Source organism: Xenopus tropicalis, chromosome 8 (genome assembly GCF_000004195.4).
Source record: "Xenopus tropicalis strain Nigerian chromosome 8, UCB_Xtro_10.0, whole genome shotgun sequence".
Lineage (NCBI taxonomy): Eukaryota > Metazoa > Chordata > Amphibia > Anura > Pipidae > Xenopus > Xenopus tropicalis.
The window spans coordinates 38,625,015-38,643,105 of record NC_030684.2 but is presented as its reverse complement, the minus strand read 5'-3'; the positions used below and the strand labels follow the sequence as shown (position 1 = coordinate 38,643,105).

The following is an 18,091-nucleotide window of genomic DNA, read 5'->3' as shown; positions in this document are numbered from 1 at the left end:
TGGTTTCCTCTTTGGTGTACCCATGCTCATCCTGTGCCTCTTGTCACATTGCAGTTGGGAACATTCCTTATGAGGCTACAGAGGAACAGCTAAAGGATATCTTCTCCGAGGTGGGGCCGGTCGTCAGTTTTAGGTAAGTGCTTGTTTCTCTTCAAAAGTGATGTTAGAAGGCACCAATAATGCAGATTTACTCATTCTGTAGTAGGTTTGCACATGTGTGTGTCTGTCTGTACAGAGGAATCGGATACATCCTAGTAGTGTGGGTTTTGATGCAGCCAGATAAGCAATACAAACGATACAGTTTAAGGAATATGTAATAGGTAGCAAAGCTGTAGCAGCAAAGATTGTCTCCCTGTCTGTGTGTCAGTGCCCAGGGTAGTGGTGACATTTCTCTCAGATGAGACATATGAAAAAAACTGTCCCATATAGTTATATAGCTGTATAAGAAGTGAAGCTGGAAACTTCTAGAGCAGAGACAATATGTGTGTAACTGTCTTTTTATTTTACCAGGTTAGTCTATGACAGAGAAACTGGGAAACCAAAGGGTTATGGCTTTTGTGAATATCAAGATCAGGAGACGGCCCTTAGTGCCATGAGAAACCTAAACGGAAGGGAGTTTAGTGGACGAGCCCTGAGGGTTGACAATGCAGCCAGCGAGAAGAATAAAGAAGAACTCAAAAGTTTGTATTTCCCCAATAATAACGTTTATGTTCTGTTTTCTTTCTGTTGAATGCTGTGTTAATTCCTTAGCTTTAAATGCCATCCTTAGATATACAGTTGTTTGAAAAAAAGTTCATTAACAATATGCACCAAATCTTGTTTGTCTTTTAGATGAGTAACAAACTAAAACTCAAATAAGCACTTCCCTCTCTGAAAGTGTATGCTGCTCATTTTGCAGGTTTGGGAACAGGAGCCCCTATTATAGAGTCCCCATATGGTGATCCAGTTTCTCCTGAGGATGCCCCAGAATCCATCAGTCGAGCTGTTGCCAGTCTGCCCCCCGAACAAATGTTTGAGCTCATGAAGCAGATGAAGGTAAGCGCTGCTGAATTATTATATACAAACTACCCAGTGCTTAAATAAAGTAGGCTTTATAGTAACTAAGGAACCCATGTTCTAATGAGGAAATGTAATAATATTTAAAGGACAAGAAAAAGGCATTAAAGGAAAACTAAAGTCTCAGTAACTGGCGGTGCCAAATGTTAGCCCCATTCCCCTTATTGTAATAGCTTACCAGATACCCCAGGCCAGTAGTACAGAAAACTGTATCAATCCGGGGTATTTCTGCTGAAGTTCTTCGGCTCGATCTTCTCTCTTCTTTTTGCCAGACACGAGCATGCACACTAGAGTGAAAACGACAGCTTTTCTTTTTTAAGTTAAGCTTTTACTCTACTGTACATGCACCTGCTCGGACTTGGACCAAAAGAAGATGGGAGAATCTGGATTGCATAGCAATGAGGATCTTCTACAGAAATACCCTGGGCTGGTGCAGTTGTTAGAAAACAGGAGCACCAGCCCAGGGTATTGGGTATGTGATTTTTTTGTACTGGGGGTGCCTAACATTTCAGCATCCCCAGTGGTTTAAATGTAGTTCTCCTTTAAAGGAGAAGGAAAGGCTAAGTCACTTGGGGGTGCTAAAATGTTAGGCACCCTTAAGTGACTTTAATGTACCCCATTCTGGTGCCCCTGTTAGAAGAAAACCGCACCAGCCCGGGGTACTTGCAGCGAGCGCTTCCTTCTTCCTTTTGCCGGCGAAATCCCTGCGCCGGCGCATGCGCAGTAGAGTGAAAAGCCGACTTTCTTGTTAAAGTTCACTCTAATGAGCATGCGCAGTGCGCCAACGTGGAAGAAGGAAGCGATCTCTGCTACCCCAGGTTGGTGCTGTTCTCTCTTAACAGGGGCACCAGCCCGGGGTAAAAGGTAAGCGATTTAAGTCACTCGCTTAATATTTTGGCACCCCCAAGTGACTTAGCCTTTCCTTCTCCTTTAGACAAGTTTTACCATTAAAGAAGCTGTAGCAGAGTTTTATCCAAACAGTGATGCTACTGCCTCATATTTTGCTTTTTGCATCTTGCATTTGTGCAAAGGTGAACATCCCCCATAATATGCCTTCTCCCCTGCCATTTATTTATAATGTATTTCCTTCTCTCACAGTTATGTGTACAAAACAGTCCCCAGGAGGCGCGGAATATGTTGCTGCAGAATCCTCAACTGGCGTATGCCCTGCTACAAGCACAAGTTGTAATGAGGATTGTGGATCCTGAAATTGCTTTAGTAAGATTCCTGATTTGAACTATTTCCTGTTAGGTCACTTTTGTCTGAACTATTCTTTATTAAAATGAAAACAAAAAGGCTAATTTAATCTGAACTGTAATGATCTATTTTGTACCACAGAAAATCCTTCATCGCCCAGCAGTTGTTCCTCCTATGATGTCCAATAATCAGCAGCCAGGTCAAGGACCTAACATGCCCCTTAACCAGCCAAATGTACCTGTAGGTCAACCACAACCTATGGTAAGTACCATACTCACCACCCTGTGATCACACAGATCAGAAATGCATTTAATTTTGTCATTGTATCCTTTATCAGTGTGCAATGTGTTTTTACTTTTTCAAAAAATTTCTTTCATAAAAGTAATTTACAAGTAAAGTAAATAAACTATCATAAGCCTCTAAAGGGAATAGAATATTGATATCTATTATTAAAGGAAACATTGCTCAGAACAATCTTCTAAGCACCTTTGCAGTTTACATTACATTTGTTTTCCCATTTTGTAACAATACAGCCACCTGCTGATCAGTTTTCCAACTATACAGTCAAGGAGAATATGGCCGAGAGATGTTCTGAGATCAGAAACCTCAAATGACCTTTCTTGTCTTTCCTAAACAGAGCAAATCAGTTATGTTATTCTTTTAATATGTTCTACCTGACTGTACAGTTGGAATACAAAATTACAAAATTATTATTTCATTACATTTCATTATTTTAACAACCGTTTTATAATAGATTTGAAACTGGGACACTATTTATTGTAAATTGCAAAAGTGCTTCGAAAAGCACCCTGACTGCTATTATTTCATTTTTTAAAGTTTTACATATCCTTTAAAAATGGGCCTTGAAACTGTTATAACTAACAATAGCCACTAGATGTCACTATCTTAATATATTCTGTTGTCAGAATGTAGCCTTATTATAATAGTTACTTATCTTTTTCTCAACATTTACTATCACATTCAAACCATTTCCTGGTAGGGAAAGTGGTTTCAGCTGACCTTGGTACCTAGTATAACTGGTTATGGGAAAAGTTTTGGGGTAGAAAGGAAAAAGGCCCAAGCCTTAAAGCCAGCAGTTGGGTAAGTCAGTCGCAGATCTGGGCCCAGGATGCAGCCTTAACTGCATTTATTACAGCCTGCCACAGTTAAATTCAGGTTTTTATATTACTGACTATTGTTTATTGTTATTGTTGGAGAAAAGGGTAAAACTTGGTCCTTTACTTACATAATTATTATTGTAAAACTAAAACCCACTGTATGGAACATCTTTTTTTTATGAGTTCTTCTTTTCTCTGTTTTAGGGTGCAATGCATGTGAATGGAGCTCCTCCTATGATGCAGACACTACCTATGCAGGGTGGAGTCCCAGCACCAATGGGAAATCCTGCCCCAGGACCTGTTTTACAGGGAGGTAAGTATAAAGAATGATAATTTATCATTAATTTCATTTGATGGCTTAAAGTTGTAACTAACTGTTCAAAAAGCATTTTCTCTTAAAGGAACAGTAACACCAAAAAATGAAAGTGTATAAAAGTAACTAAAATTTAATGTGCTGCTGCCCTGCACTGGTAAAAGTTGTGTGTTTACTTCAGAAAGTCTACTATAATTTATATAAATAAGGTGCTATGTAGCCATGGAGGCAGCCATTCGAAGGAGAAAAGGCATAGGCACATAGCAGATAACAGATAAAACACTATTGTATTCTACAGAGCTTATCTGTTATCTGCTATGTAACCTGTGCCTTTTCTCCATTTTTCCAGCTTGAATGGCTGCCCCCATGGCTACACAGCAGCTTATTATATAAATTATAGTAGTGTTACTGTAGCAAACACACCAGTTTTACCAGTGCAGGGCAACAGTGCATTATATTTTTATTACTTTAAAGCTCTTTCATTTTTTAGTGTTACTGTTCCTTTAACCGGTATATGTGCAACACAGGAAACATGGGGTATAGCATCCTCCACCAGAAGGCAGGACTCTGAAAGAAGAAGACGACAAAAACTCTCCTCTGTTGCTATACCATTCACTCACGCTTCCTGAACCTTTCAGTTTTTTTTATTGTCCTTGAGGAGATAGGACAAACACACTCACTTAGTTTTTCTTTAGCCAGCACCAGGGGCTTGCCTACAGAACTCCCTATAGGAGTCTCTGTATAGTGACTTCCTTCTTGGAATTGCTAGTGATAGGCCTGTTAGTCTGACATCAGTAGTAGGAAAACTTTTGGAAGGGGTAATAAGGGATAGGGTACTTGAATACATTGCAGTTCACAATACTATTAGTTTGTGCCAGCATGGTTTTATGCGTAACAGATCTTGCCAGACTAATTTAGTTGCCTTTTATGAGGAGGTGAGCAGGAACCTTGATGCTGGAATGGCAGTTGATGTCATCTACTTGGACTTTGCTAAAGCGTTTGATACAGTACCTCACAGAAGGTTAATGATCAAATTAAGGAATATTGGCCTAGAACATAATATTTGTAATTGGATAGAGAACTGGCTGAAGGATAGAGTACAAAGAGTGGTTGTAAATGGAACATTTTCTAATTGGACCAGTGTGGTTAGTGGAGTACCGCAGGGGTCAGTCCTTGGGCCTTTGCTTTTTAACTTGTTTATTAATGACCTGGAGGTGGGCATAGACAGTACTGTTTCTATTTTTGCTGATGACACTAAATTGTGCAAAACTATAAGTTCCATGCAGGATGCTGCCGCTTTGCAGAGCGATTTGACAAAATTAGATAACTGGGCAGCAAACTGGAAAATGAGGTTCAATGTTGATAAGTGCAAAGTTATGCACTTTGGTAGAAATAATATAAACGCAAACTATCTACTGAATGGGAGTGTGTTGGGGGTTTCCTTAATGGAGAAGGATCTAGGGGTTTTTGTTGATAACAAGTTGTCTAATGCCAGGCAGTGTCATTCTGTGGCTACTAAAGCAAATAAAGTGCTGTCTTGTATAAAAAAGGGCATTGACTCAAGGGATGAGAACATAATTTTGCCCCTTTATAGGTCCCTGGTAAGGCCTCACCTTGAGTATGCAGTGCAGTTTTGGGCTCCAGTCCTTAAGAAGGATATTAATGAGCTGGAGAAAGTGCAGAGACGTGCAACTAAACTGGTAAAGGGGATGGAAGATTTAAACTATGAGGTGAGACTGTCAAGGTTGGGGTTGTTTTCTCTGGAAAAGAGGCGCTTGCGAGGGGACATGATTACTCTGTACAAGTACATTAGAGGGGATTATAGGCAGTTGGGTGATGTTCTTTTTTCCCATAAAAACAATCAGCGCACCAGAGGTCACCCCTTTAGATTAGAGGAAAGGAGCTTCCATTTGAAGCAGCGTAGGTGGTTTTTCACGGTGAGGGCAGTGAGGTTATGGAATGCCCTTCCTAGTGATGTGGTAATGGCAGATTCTGTTAATGCCTTTAAGAGGGGCCTGGATGAGTTCTTGATCAATCAGAATATCCAAGGCTATTGTGATACTAATATCTACAGTTAGTACTAGTGGTTGTATATATAGTGTATGTATGTGAGTGTATAGATTGGTAGGTGTGGGTTAAGTGTGCTGGGTTTACTTGGATGGGTTGAACTTGATGGACACTGGTCTTTTTTCAACCCTATGTAACTATGTAACTTTTAAGTCTGTTATGGAGCAATCCATGCAGAGGTCCTCTGACCCTTATGTCTTAGAAAGTCAGAAGCTGCACAGCACAGTAGCTAAGTTATACCTATTTTTTACATTTAAGGTACCTATTTGCTGCTTCCAGTGCTTATATCTATCCTTGTTACAGCTCACTCTACTCTGGGCATCAGCACTTCCTTGGCCCTTTTGAACTTAGCATATGCAGATGGTATGCACCAGATAATTTAGGAGTGTTAAGATTTATTGCAGTCTTTATTTACTTTAATGAGCACGTGAAGTCTATTTCACTGGGGGGTTCCAAAATGTCAGGCAATATACCACTATAAAACAATATACCACCATTTTTAAAATTGTATTCACAGAAGAGTTTCCTTAACAGTTTATAAAAGGAGGTAGAATCTTATTGGTAGTGAGCATGAACAGATTTGTCGTGTGTGTGTGTATACTGAGCATGAATAGATTTGTCATGTGTGTATATTATATATATATATATAATATATAGCAGAGTCTTATTTAAAATAAAGGGAAGCGTATTTATTCCACTATACCCATATACATTTAGAGCAGAGCAACACGGTGCATTTTACTGGTATTGCTTCTTAGCCTCCCTCCTCCTCAATATGGCACTTCCTTCCTAAATCAATTTGCGTTTCACAGTGGAAATGTCATTGCAATTTAATAAATGTGGCTTTATGAACTACGGTAGACTGCTCAGCCAGTTTTTTATGTAAATATAGATTGGGATACACCAATAAATCTTTTAAATTACACTAATAAATTGTCTGGTGTATGAAATTGCCAATTATTCCTGTGGATAGAATTGACTTGGGTGGTTGAGATTGTTAGGGTTGAGATTAGTACAGACTGATAATTGTTTAATTGGTATGCCTCACTTCCTTCCTCCAATATTTAGGAGACAGCTATGTCCTCATGGTCCCTGTATCCCATTGACACCTGTAAGAGAAAGGGTTTTTTATGCTGTTTATTGTTAAATCTTTTTCTCTTAGTACGCCGTGGGACACAGGACCACCCTCCCAGTAGTCTACTTTGGATTGTTTTATTCGTGTTATGGTTATTTTGCTATAAATAAATAGTTCTGTCCATTATGTTGCTGTAATTTACCTCTCTGTTATACAAGTCTGAAGAGTTCAAGTATTATGTGGTGTAGCAGCAGGAAAGAGGAGCCATGTTTTTCTTCAGAGTCCTGCCTCCTGGTGGTGGATGCTATACCCCATGGTCCCTGTGTCTCACAGACATGCTAAGAAAAAAATGTAACAGTGAGAAATGCAAAATGCCCCTTTCCCTAACATGGCTGCAGTTGACTTACATTCAATACTGAGGCATAGACTGATGGGAAAACCCTATTGAATAATGAACAGACAGGGTGGCATGATTATGCCTTTATAAATGGATGTTGGTCTTGGAATTGTCCTACAGCAAGGACCCTTTAAGACCAGGAGACACTTTCCCTAGGTCAATTCAAACACGAAGGGAGGTGCCTGCGTAAAAAATAAGACCAAAGGTAAATAGTTAGAGCCACTATACAGGGGTGTGCTGGCTTGGCACCTTTATGGTCATAAACTGAAACCCTCTGTTTTTAAAGATGGATGCACAGTATAAATGACTAAAAACATGGAGCAAGGGAATACATACTGTCTTTCTAAAACCAAACTTGTGTGCAGTTCAACAAATATTAGTTTCCCACCTGTCCTGTACAATCTTTTGTTTGCATAGTTTTGCTCGCAATCTTTGCTTTTCTACTCATGTATTTCTATTGTAATTTACATCAGTGTCAGGAAATCAAAAGGATGTTCGAGGTAGAGGGGGAAAGTAACCATCCCATTATAGTGACTATGAGTCACAGAAAAATGAATACTTGGTTTTCCCCATAGTTCATGTACACTCTTGTGGTACATTGTGCTTTGCAATCTAGTTTTCATACAAAAATCCCCATTAAACCAAAGGTAATCACATGGAGACTTATGTTAATTTTTTTATCTTATATGAAGACTATATGTTGGTAACATGAAAGTAAATGTTTATTTCATTAACAGGAGCTTTACCACCCCAGGTTGGAATACCACCTGGCGCAGCCATGCCAATGGAAAGAGGCCAAGGTAAGATCCAAGGAGAAAATAACAAGTTACTAGTGGCCAAAGTTATCCACCAGTTACTGATTTAATTCAGTGATATTTATTTAGTGCCAACACATTTCCCCAACCCCTTGCAGAAATTATATGTAATTTACTTCATTCTCGGCCCTAGTGGAACTTACAGTGTAAGTTGTAGACACTTCTGACATAAGGTCCCTGAACTGAAGGGAAACCTTCAGGAATCTAGTCTGACTGAATGATTATAAATGGCATGGGCAGGTGCAGAAGATCAGGTTTTGTGTTTATTTGCTAAAATGTTCCAGCTACTGTCTGGTGGTGTTTCTGACTTGTATACAAACAGATTACATACAATATTCACCTATGTTTAATAATGACATAATGGTGCTTGTAGCTAAATTTGCTCAGCACAATGCTGGGCTATCTGTAATTCCCCAGATTGTGGCTTCTAGCACCTAGGTTAGGCCACTTACTACACATCACTGGTTTGATGCCATTTTTCCCAGAATTAGGATAAAAAGGGATTTATTCCACCCCTCAGCTAGAAAAATACATTGATTCATCCTAATCTCTTCTGACTAATCAGCATTCTCTTTCTTTTCATGCTGCTTTTTGAAGGGAGCCTACAGCACTCACCTGTGGCCCCCGCAGGGCCAGCTACTATAGAGAGAGTACCAGGTACCCACTATGCATGAGGATGTGCTTAGCATTTCAACAGACTTTATATACCTCTTACATTAGATGTATGTAATGGTTTCTGTTTTGTCTGATGCAAAACAAAGATCTGGGAAAGAAATCATGTTTTGTGTCATTTCATAGAATACCTTAAAAGCTAATGCTCTCTCATGGTTTACTGCAACATAGTAGCACAGTGTGTGAACATTCGATACATGATTTGAGATTTATATAGATTGTGAGAGGTCCCCTGCTTATACAGGCATACACAGTTCTCAAGTTATTGGTATGTGCACACAGGGACATTTAAATATGTATCTAATAATGTTAAAAGGAACTGTTAAAGTAAAGGGCAATTTGCTGCTTATATTGTAACATAGGTTGAAATAAAGGCACTTGTCTATCGAGTTCAATCTTTTACGTATAAGTGAAACCTGCTAGTAGATTTAGAGCAGGGGTGGGCAAACTTTTTGGCTCAGGGGCCCACCCCTGATTTAGAGGAAGACAAAAAGCCCAACTGAAGCATCTCCAGTTTGCCTCAGAGAGGGAAAAAATCCTTCCTTAGTACAAGATGACAATCAAATCAGTCCCTGGATCAACTTGTACTGAAAGCTATTTTTAGTAGCCCTGTAGTTCATCATTTGCTAAAAAGTCACCCAACCCCTTCTTGAAGCTAATGTATCTTCCTGTAAAACTGATTTCAAGAGAGAATTTGTATATGTTACAAACATGTAGTACTGGTGTGTTATTAAACCCTCCAAATTGTACATTCTCTGCTACTAATCAGCTATATCATTGTGACTTTTCAGTTCCTATCAATGATGCCCGAGCCCCTGTACAACGTGGTCCCACAGCCGCCAATGTCCCTCCTCGTGGACTTCTGGGAGATGGCCCCAATGACCCACGTGGAGGTACTTTGCTGACAGTGACAAGTGATGAGCAGCCCCCCAGGTATTGCAATTTATGTAGTCTTTAGTAATTGGGTTTAAAAATGAACTTTTAATTTGATAGTCATGGGCAATAAGTTATAGGCAAAAGCTTTAGTTAAAAATGTGTTATGCTTAAACCATATATTTGCCCACTGTGAACTCTTTCAGTCATAAATAAATATGGCTTTGTGGGGCACAGTAAGTGTTACCAAGTAGTGTACACTGAAAGAAAAGCGTGTGTTTGGATCCAAGCTATAATCCAGTTTATCATTGTTTTCAGGCTACCCAAACTATGTCTAGAATAACAATCAGGTGAAGTCACAAGTAAAAAACGGGAATACTTAATGCTGCACTGTACACAAAAAGGCTTATCTTATCTAATAGCAGAAATGGTTTAAATGTGGGAGAATTTCCTGTACAGATTAGATTATGTTCCATGACTAAGACTTTTGGTTAAATACATGTGATTTGTGTTGCTTGAGATAATAAAAACCTTTTCTCTTTTCTATTATTGTTTGCACATTTTAGCCGTGGATACATGGCTGCACCCATGCAGGGTGTTCCCCCAATGCACCATGAGAGGGGTCCTGCACCTCACGATATTAGAGGGGTACCAATGGGTGATGCACCCCGAGCCATGCTGGCAGATGCAAGGGGTGCACCTATAATGGATCCACGAGGACCCCCAATGGATGCACGAGGTGAGAGCAAGTTTAAATGTATCTCCTTTCAAAGAAAAATGATATTCTAAGTTGCAGAACCTTTCAGACACACACCTCATATGAGAGAAATATATGAATGCAAACTACATATGTTAATTGTGTACAAATTACATGTATTTATTTTTTTTTAAGGTGGTAGGGATCCTAGAGCATTGGAGCCCAGAGGCCCTGGACCTGTTCCTGGCTCTGCTCCCAGAGTACCAGTTGCTGGAATGCAGGGTCCAGGTCCCATGGGACCCCAGCCTCCCAGACAGGTATGTAGACTTTGTATATAATATCCTTCCTCTAAGAAACATGTGATGTTTGTATAAAACCTATTCTCTCAGATCAAATGAGGATACAGGGATGGGTATATAGGGCGAGGTTCTGTTCAGCAATGTCATAAAAAATAGAAGCTGGCTCCTCCTACCTGCTCAACTAGGACAACAGTCAGTAACAATTCACATTCAAAAAGCATATTTATTAAATAATTAGGAGGAAAAATTACTTAAAGGGACAGTAACACCAAAAAATGAAAGTGTATAAAAGTAATTACTATATAATGTAATGCTGCCCTGTACTGGTACAACTGGTGTGTTTTCCTTAGAAAGACTACTATAGTTTATATAATAAAGCTTCTGTGTAGCCATGGGGGCAGCCATTTACAGGAGAAAAGGCACAGGTTACTTGACAGATAACAGATAAAACCACATTATATTCTACAAAGCTTATCTGTTATCTGCTATGTGCCTGTGCCTTTTCTCCTTTTTCCCAGCTTCAATGGCTGCCCTTGTGCTGACATAGCAGCTCATTTATATAAACTTTAGTAGCGTTTCTGTTGCAAACTTACCAGTTTTACCAGCGCAGGGCAATTGTACATTATATTTTAATTACTTTAAAACACTTTAATTTTTTGGTGTTACTGTTCCTTTAATCGAGGTTGTTCTGTATCCATCAGAATAAGATGAGATTATTTTATGGTAAGTAGGAATCAGATGAGAGAGATGAGTGGTGTATCCCTTCCCCGACTTCTCTGCATTCTGTTTTTATTTACATTTGAGTAAAATTAGTATTAAGTCTACACGGTGCCCTAGCTTTTTTGGAAATAGGGTTATTAGGAAACTTCTGCGTTTTACTGGCTGCACTTCCTGATCTGTCTGTACGACAAACAAAATGTATATTTGACAAGTCCATTTATCAAGAGAGAGATAAAAAAAAACTTATGGAGCCCTTAGCAATTTAGTAGAATGGCACAGAAATTGCAGTGGAGTTTTTTTTTCTCATTTTTATCATGCAGGGTTATCGGCACACTTCTGGTTATACAGGTATAGGACCCGTTATCCAGAATGCTTGGAACCAAGGGTATTCCGGATAAAGGGTCTTTCTGTAATTTGGATCTCCATACCTTAACTCTACTGAAAAATCAATAAAACATTAATTAAACTCAATAGGATTATTTTGCATCCAATAAGGATTTTATCTTAGTTGGGATCAAGTACAAGCTACTGTTTTATTATTACAGAGAAAAAGGAAATACATTTAAAAAATCTAAATTATTTGATTAAAATGGAGTCTACGGGACACAGGCTTTCCGTAATTCGGAGCTTTCTGGGTAATGGGTTTCCGGATAACGGATCCCATGCCTGTAATTCTCTCACCCCTGCCCTGGGCATGGAGCATGCACACTACTCTACCCCCACTGCTCAGATTTCCTTTCCTTTTTCAGCTTCCATGATTATGCACAGCTAACCCCCTTATTACTGAACCTTAAAGGCCCACTGAGACTGGAGGGTCAGTCACCAGAAATCACATTCTCCTCCAAGATGGCTGGCATCTGTTTCAAAGGCAATGAAGGGTTCAGCAATATAAATATACCATTTCAAGTGACTGGGGTTGGGGGTAATGTAGGCAAAGAATTGATTTGTCTTTTAAAGTGGACCTGTCACCCAGACATAAAAAGCTGTATAATAAAAGTCCTTATGAAATTAAACATGAAACCCAAAATATTTTTTTTATTACCATATCCATACCCATTATAAAAGCATTTTAAAATCCCAGCTGTCAATCATATATTGCCTGCCCCGCCTCTATGCCATAGGCATAGAGGTGGGGCAGATAGTTACTTTCACTTTCAATTCAGAACTTCTTAGATGTTGCTGCACTGCTCACATTCCCCCTCCCTCCTCACCATCTAATTGTGTAACCAGTGCATGGACATGGGCCTCGGGTCCCCCCATACTGGCACAGAAACAAGATTTTGGCATAATGCAATGCCTGCTTTGATAACAGTGTCCACAAAATGGCCCCTGCCTGCTTGCTGCAATTGTGAATTCCAAGGCTGAAGAAAATAAGATTAAAATAATTTATATAGTGTAAGTAAAGTTTATTTTGCTTGCCAAACACAATAGAAAACAATTTGAAATTATTTCTTAAGGTGACAGGTCCCCTTTAAGGTTCCCATGTATTGGTGTTTGCGGCTGGATTAAATATCTGTTTTTGTGCCTTATTTTAATTAAAATGAATGATTTTGCAAATAAGTGTTTAACATTCATGTGCAAAATAAGCAAACAGAAAGAATGATTGTTGGGAAAATGAATGGACTCCTGCTCTTCCAGGCAGATCAGATGTGGTATGCTTTGTTAATTAATTACAAAATGTTATGTGTTTTTCCATGTTGCACTTCTTCAGCATTCCCAGAGACCAAAAACCTACTTGTTTCACTGAGGGGAAGGGTTTTCTTTTTCCCCATTAAAGGACTAAATAAATGGGTTGAACACTAAGCCACATGTCCCAGATATAATAGGCACAATATTTACATTTTCCATTATCTTTGGTCCTGCCCAAAAGAGATTTCTGATAGGGGAAAAACAGAATATTTTTTTAAATGAGGAAACAAAGCTAAACATTGTTTTAAATTGTCATTTTGCCATTTCAGCTATTTGAACATAAAGATAAGTTTTGTAAAAAATAGACTTAATACTAAACTTGAGAATTATTTCTGTTTAGTGATGACAGTAGCCCATAAATCAGTATATTTATATTGGATAAAGGAAGGAGTGCCTTGTTTAGATACTATTTGTGCTTATTTAAATAACATAGGCTTACAGGAGGTAATAACAGCCTGGTAATCAGAATATTAGACAGTTTATAATAGTAATTTATAATACAGGTATGGGACCTGTTATCCAGAATGCTCAGGACCTGGGGTTTTCCGGATAAGGGGTCTTTCCGTAATTTAGTCTGCTAAAAAAATTATTTAAACAGTAATTAAACCCAATAGAATTGTTTTGGCTCTAATAAGGATTCATTACATGGGATCAAGTACAAGATACTGTTTTATTATTACAGAGAAAAAGGAAATCATATTTAAAAATTACAATTATTTTCTTATAATGGAGTCTATGGAAGATGGCCTTTCCTTAATTTGAACTTTCTGGATAAGGGATCCCATACCTGTAGTAATTTCATTAGAAATTGATCATTATACCTAGATGTAATTAATGACTAGGGAGTCAGTATATTTTATACATAAGTGGGTATTACACAAGAGGAAAGTAAATAAGCCAAATATCATAAGAGTAAGGGTGGCTGCATATTTAGATGGTTTATTGGTTACTATTTTAAACAGAGCATAATTTAGTAAATATTTTGTGTTGTCAATATTCTCATCCACTTGTACAGGTATGGGAAACCCGTTATCCAGAAAGTTCCGAATTACGGAAAGGCAATCTCCTATAGACTCCATTATAAGCAAATAATTCTAATTATTAAAAATGATTCCCTTTTCTCTGTAATAATAAAACAGTACCTTGTACTTGATCCCAACTAAGATATAATAAATCCTTATTGGAGGCAAAACAATCCTATTGGGTTTATTCAATATTTCAATGATTTTTAGCAGACTTAAGTTATGGAGATCCAAATTACAGAAACACCCCTTATACGGAAAAACCCCAGGTCCCGAGCATTCTGGATAACAGGTTCCATACCTGTACCAACATTTATTTAAATATTCTAAACGCTAAATGTTAAACTTGATGATTGATACTTATGTCTTTAGATATATTTTGGTCATGTTATAAAATGTTTAGTTTAAAAACTAATAAAAAGCACAATTAAAAAGAAATATAGGTTAAACACGTGCATCTATTAAGTGTATGTACCTCCTATTTGTACAGGTATGGGATCTGTTATCCAGAATGCTTGGCTCTAGGGGTTTTCTGAATTTCGATATCACATACTTTGTCTTGTTTTTCCTCCAATTAGGATTCATGATACCTTAGTTGTAATCAAGTACAAGGTACTATTTTATTACAGAAAAAAGGAATTTATCATTAAAATGTTTATAAATTATTTGATAAAATGGAGTCTATGGAAGATGGCCTTCCCATAAATCAGAGCTTTCTGGATAACAGACCCCATACCTGTACTTACCTGCACCTATCCTGTTAATGTGATTAGCACTGTGTTTTAGTCTAATGAAGACTGTGGTATTTTGACACAATTTGCAGTTGATGGTTTTTCTTGTCTATTTTTAACTATATGCCTCTATGTTCTGCCTCTCTGAAAACAGCTTCATTCTGAGGTTAGAATTTTATTTTTTATTATGCTTTTTTGTTGCATCCTTTGCTATTTATCTTCCAGTCTGTTATTTAAACCACTGTCTGGTTGCTAGGTTGAATGGGGCCCTAGCAACCAGGTAAGCTTGCAAATTCGCAACTGGAGAGCTGCAGAACCAGATGTTAAATAAATCAAAAACTATAAAAATGAAGGCCAAGTAGTTTCTGGCTAGAGGTACAACTATGGCATTTCAGCCTCCTGTCTTCAGATCTTTCTTTCCCAGTAAGTTTGCAGACTCAATGAGAGAGGGCAGGAGGAGCAGATTATTTCCCTTTGTGCCCTGCAGAGTGCACCTTTAGGCACGTCCAACGTAATATAGTTTTTTATAATTCTTTTCATTTTGACAAAACAAATTCATATGCATGGATTACAATACAAGGATTGCTCTTTTTTTCTTGCTGATATGAATAGGTTCCTGTAACAGATAATAAAATCACTTAAATCTAAATTGTAGTATTTTGAGCAAAAGTTGAAAAAAATAACCTTTAATGAGCTTTTAACATTGTTGTGGCTTCCCATCTTGGTTGGCTCTGGTTTTGTGGCTCTTGCCTATCATTTAGGAAGTGTATTCAGCAGCTCTTTTCTGATAATGACTCATTGTGTGTTTAGGTTCCTGGTATCCAGGGAGCATCAACACAGGGAGGTTTCAGCCCAGGACAAAGCCAGGTAACGCCACAGGACCATGAAAAGGTAAGTGTACTGTGGTCAGGCAGCAACATGACGTATCTGAGGTCTGATACCATGCATGCAAGCCTCTGCTTAAATGTTTTCACTGGCCTTGAATAACCATTGGTCTTTGTGTGGGGGAATTAGAGGTTATGAATGCCCAAACTAATCTCTCAAAATAGGAGTCATGCACTAATATTCAGCAATACAAACTACGTCACTCATGGATATCATTATTATATTATAAATGCTATATATATATATATAATATATATATATATATATATATAATATATATATATATATATATATATATATATATATATATATATATATATATACACACACATATAATTTATTTTTTTTTTTTTTTTTTTTTTTTAAAACAAAAAACGTGATTTTAAACAGATCAATAGATGATCTTGCTAACTCTATAAATGCACAAGGGTGCCTTTATACAGTCAGCAAGATTATCTATTGATCTGTTTAAAGTCGTGCTTCCCCCCCCCCCAAGACCCATACTGCCTCATTACTAGTGAAACCTAAAGTTCTTTCTTTTACAGGAGCATAATGATTAATGAATTGTAATTGATTCGGTATGAGAGGTTATCTCAAAACGATATCCCTTTTCTCTTGCCCTAGGCTGCCCTCATCATGCAGGTTCTGCAGTTGACACCGGACCAAATCGCTATGCTCCCCCCTGAACAAAGACAGAGCATCCTTATCCTGAAAGAGCAAATCCAGAAATCCACAGGTGCTCCCTGAAAGGTAAGAGGCCCCCTCCTGACCTCACAGTTGGCAATTAGGACACCGCTGTCATTTTTTTCCTGTTACATAGGCACCAAAGTCCATTTTTGAACCCAAGTAATGAGTCACGTCTCGCCAATTCACCCTCCAGGGATACCAAAACTTTAGAATAACATATTTTGCATACTTTCTAGAAAGCTGTTTATTTTTATTTCAGTATAACCATGTTTTGTTTTTGCAGGGCTTTTGGGAGCAGGTATGAATTATTATCAAAGACTCCTCTGAGCACAATAGTCTGTGTGGGACATGTATTAGACAGCACGTATGGCTGAACACAGCAGACCTGTTAGCAAATATAGTGCAATAAAAAAAAGTCTGCTTCAAAGAAAACAACATTTTGAAATGTACACAATAGAAATACATAGTCATAGTGTGACATCATTGATGAGGTGGATATAAAAGACATCAAGTTTAACCTTTTTACCTACGGTACTTGGCCAACCTTTTCTCTAAACTAAGACTTAACATACCCTTTATCACTTTTCCTTGAGTAATGCCCCAGTTGAGGACTGGAGACCAAAATTGCTTTGTGTATTCTAGATGGGGCTTTTAAAGAAGAAGGAAGACCCCCCCCCCCCTCCTCCCATCAATATAATACCCCTTTAAAGGAGAAGTAAAGTTACTATCACTGGGAGGGTGCCAGTGCTCCTGTAAAAATTTTACTGGGCAGGGTATATGGGATGAAGTGATCCTTTTCCTTTTTCAGTCTTTGTGCAGTAGAGTGAAAAGTTGAACTTTAACAAAAAAAAAAAAAAAAAAAGCCGGCTTTTTGCTCAACTTTGAATGGGCTGGCCCCAGGATCTTGTCAGAAGGAAAGAAAAGGATCACTTACCTGCACCAGACCTGTGCCGTTTTCTCCTAACAGGAGCACCGGCCAGAGGTTTCACTGGGGGGGCCTAACATTTTGAATGTGTTCCCATAACAAGCCTGCAAATACCTTGCCCACCACAGATATCAAACTTACTGGCCTATAATTGCCAGGCTGAGATCATAATCCCTCTTTTAATATTGGAATTACATCAGATGTCCTCCAATTCACAGGTTGGGTTAAAGCTAGTCTGGGAAAGCCATACAAAGCGGCCATTTAGAACTAAACTAAGTTCTCTGCATGCCCTTTGGGGTATTCAGTCCAGATCCAGGCTATGTATGGACAGATTTTGTCACCACAATGAAAATTATTTAAACCTGTCCAGCTGTTCGTGTTCAGAACAATCCTAAATTTTACAAGTGTTTGCACCCCATCAATGTAACAATAATTAGACTATTTTATCCCAATGCTGAAATCTGCCCGTGCATGGCCGGCTTAACATGAAAGCTCACATTTATTGCTTCTGTTCTGCTCACTTATCTGGGATTTTTTCTATAAATGTGTTACTTTATAGTTAAAGTGATACTTCAGAGTGGCTTTGAAGTTTGGCTGAGGGGTGGGACTTACGTTGTTCGAGTAACTGTCCTAAATAGGAGGAGTATAATATAAAACTAAATGGCTTGCATCCCTCTTTCTCGTTTCTGAACAGGAATTTGCACAGCGCTGCCGTAACACCCGGAATGCTTGGATATATGTTTGTTTTGAAAGGGCTACACAGACACACGAGGAGCTCCTCTTCCAAACCTGTATTATTTGTGTTTTCTTTAAATGTACTGTATGCTAGAAATAAATGTGTCTTTTTTTTCTC

General features: G+C 38.3%; 1 protein-coding gene across 4 annotated transcripts in view; it reads left to right on the top strand.

Moving 5' to 3' along the window:
• cstf2 (cleavage stimulation factor, 3' pre-RNA, subunit 2) overlaps positions 1-18,091 on the top strand; it is a 19,476-nt gene extending 1,385 nt beyond the window's left edge. Inside the window, exons 2-16 of one of the 4 annotated variants that reach the window (XM_012968080.2) lie at positions 55-133; positions 511-680; positions 899-1,035; positions 2,155-2,274; positions 2,395-2,514; positions 3,576-3,684; positions 7,961-8,023; positions 8,636-8,695; positions 9,502-9,643; positions 10,150-10,322; positions 10,476-10,597; positions 14,896-14,907; positions 15,552-15,632; positions 16,251-16,376; positions 17,933-18,091. In XM_012968080.2, the coding sequence (XP_012823534.1) occupies positions 55-133; positions 511-680; positions 899-1,035; positions 2,155-2,274; positions 2,395-2,514; positions 3,576-3,684; positions 7,961-8,023; positions 8,636-8,695; positions 9,502-9,643; positions 10,150-10,322; positions 10,476-10,597; positions 14,896-14,907; positions 15,552-15,632; positions 16,251-16,373 (1,511 nt within the window). In that variant the 3' untranslated portion in view covers positions 16,374-16,376; positions 17,933-18,091. 4 annotated transcript variants of the gene reach the window in all.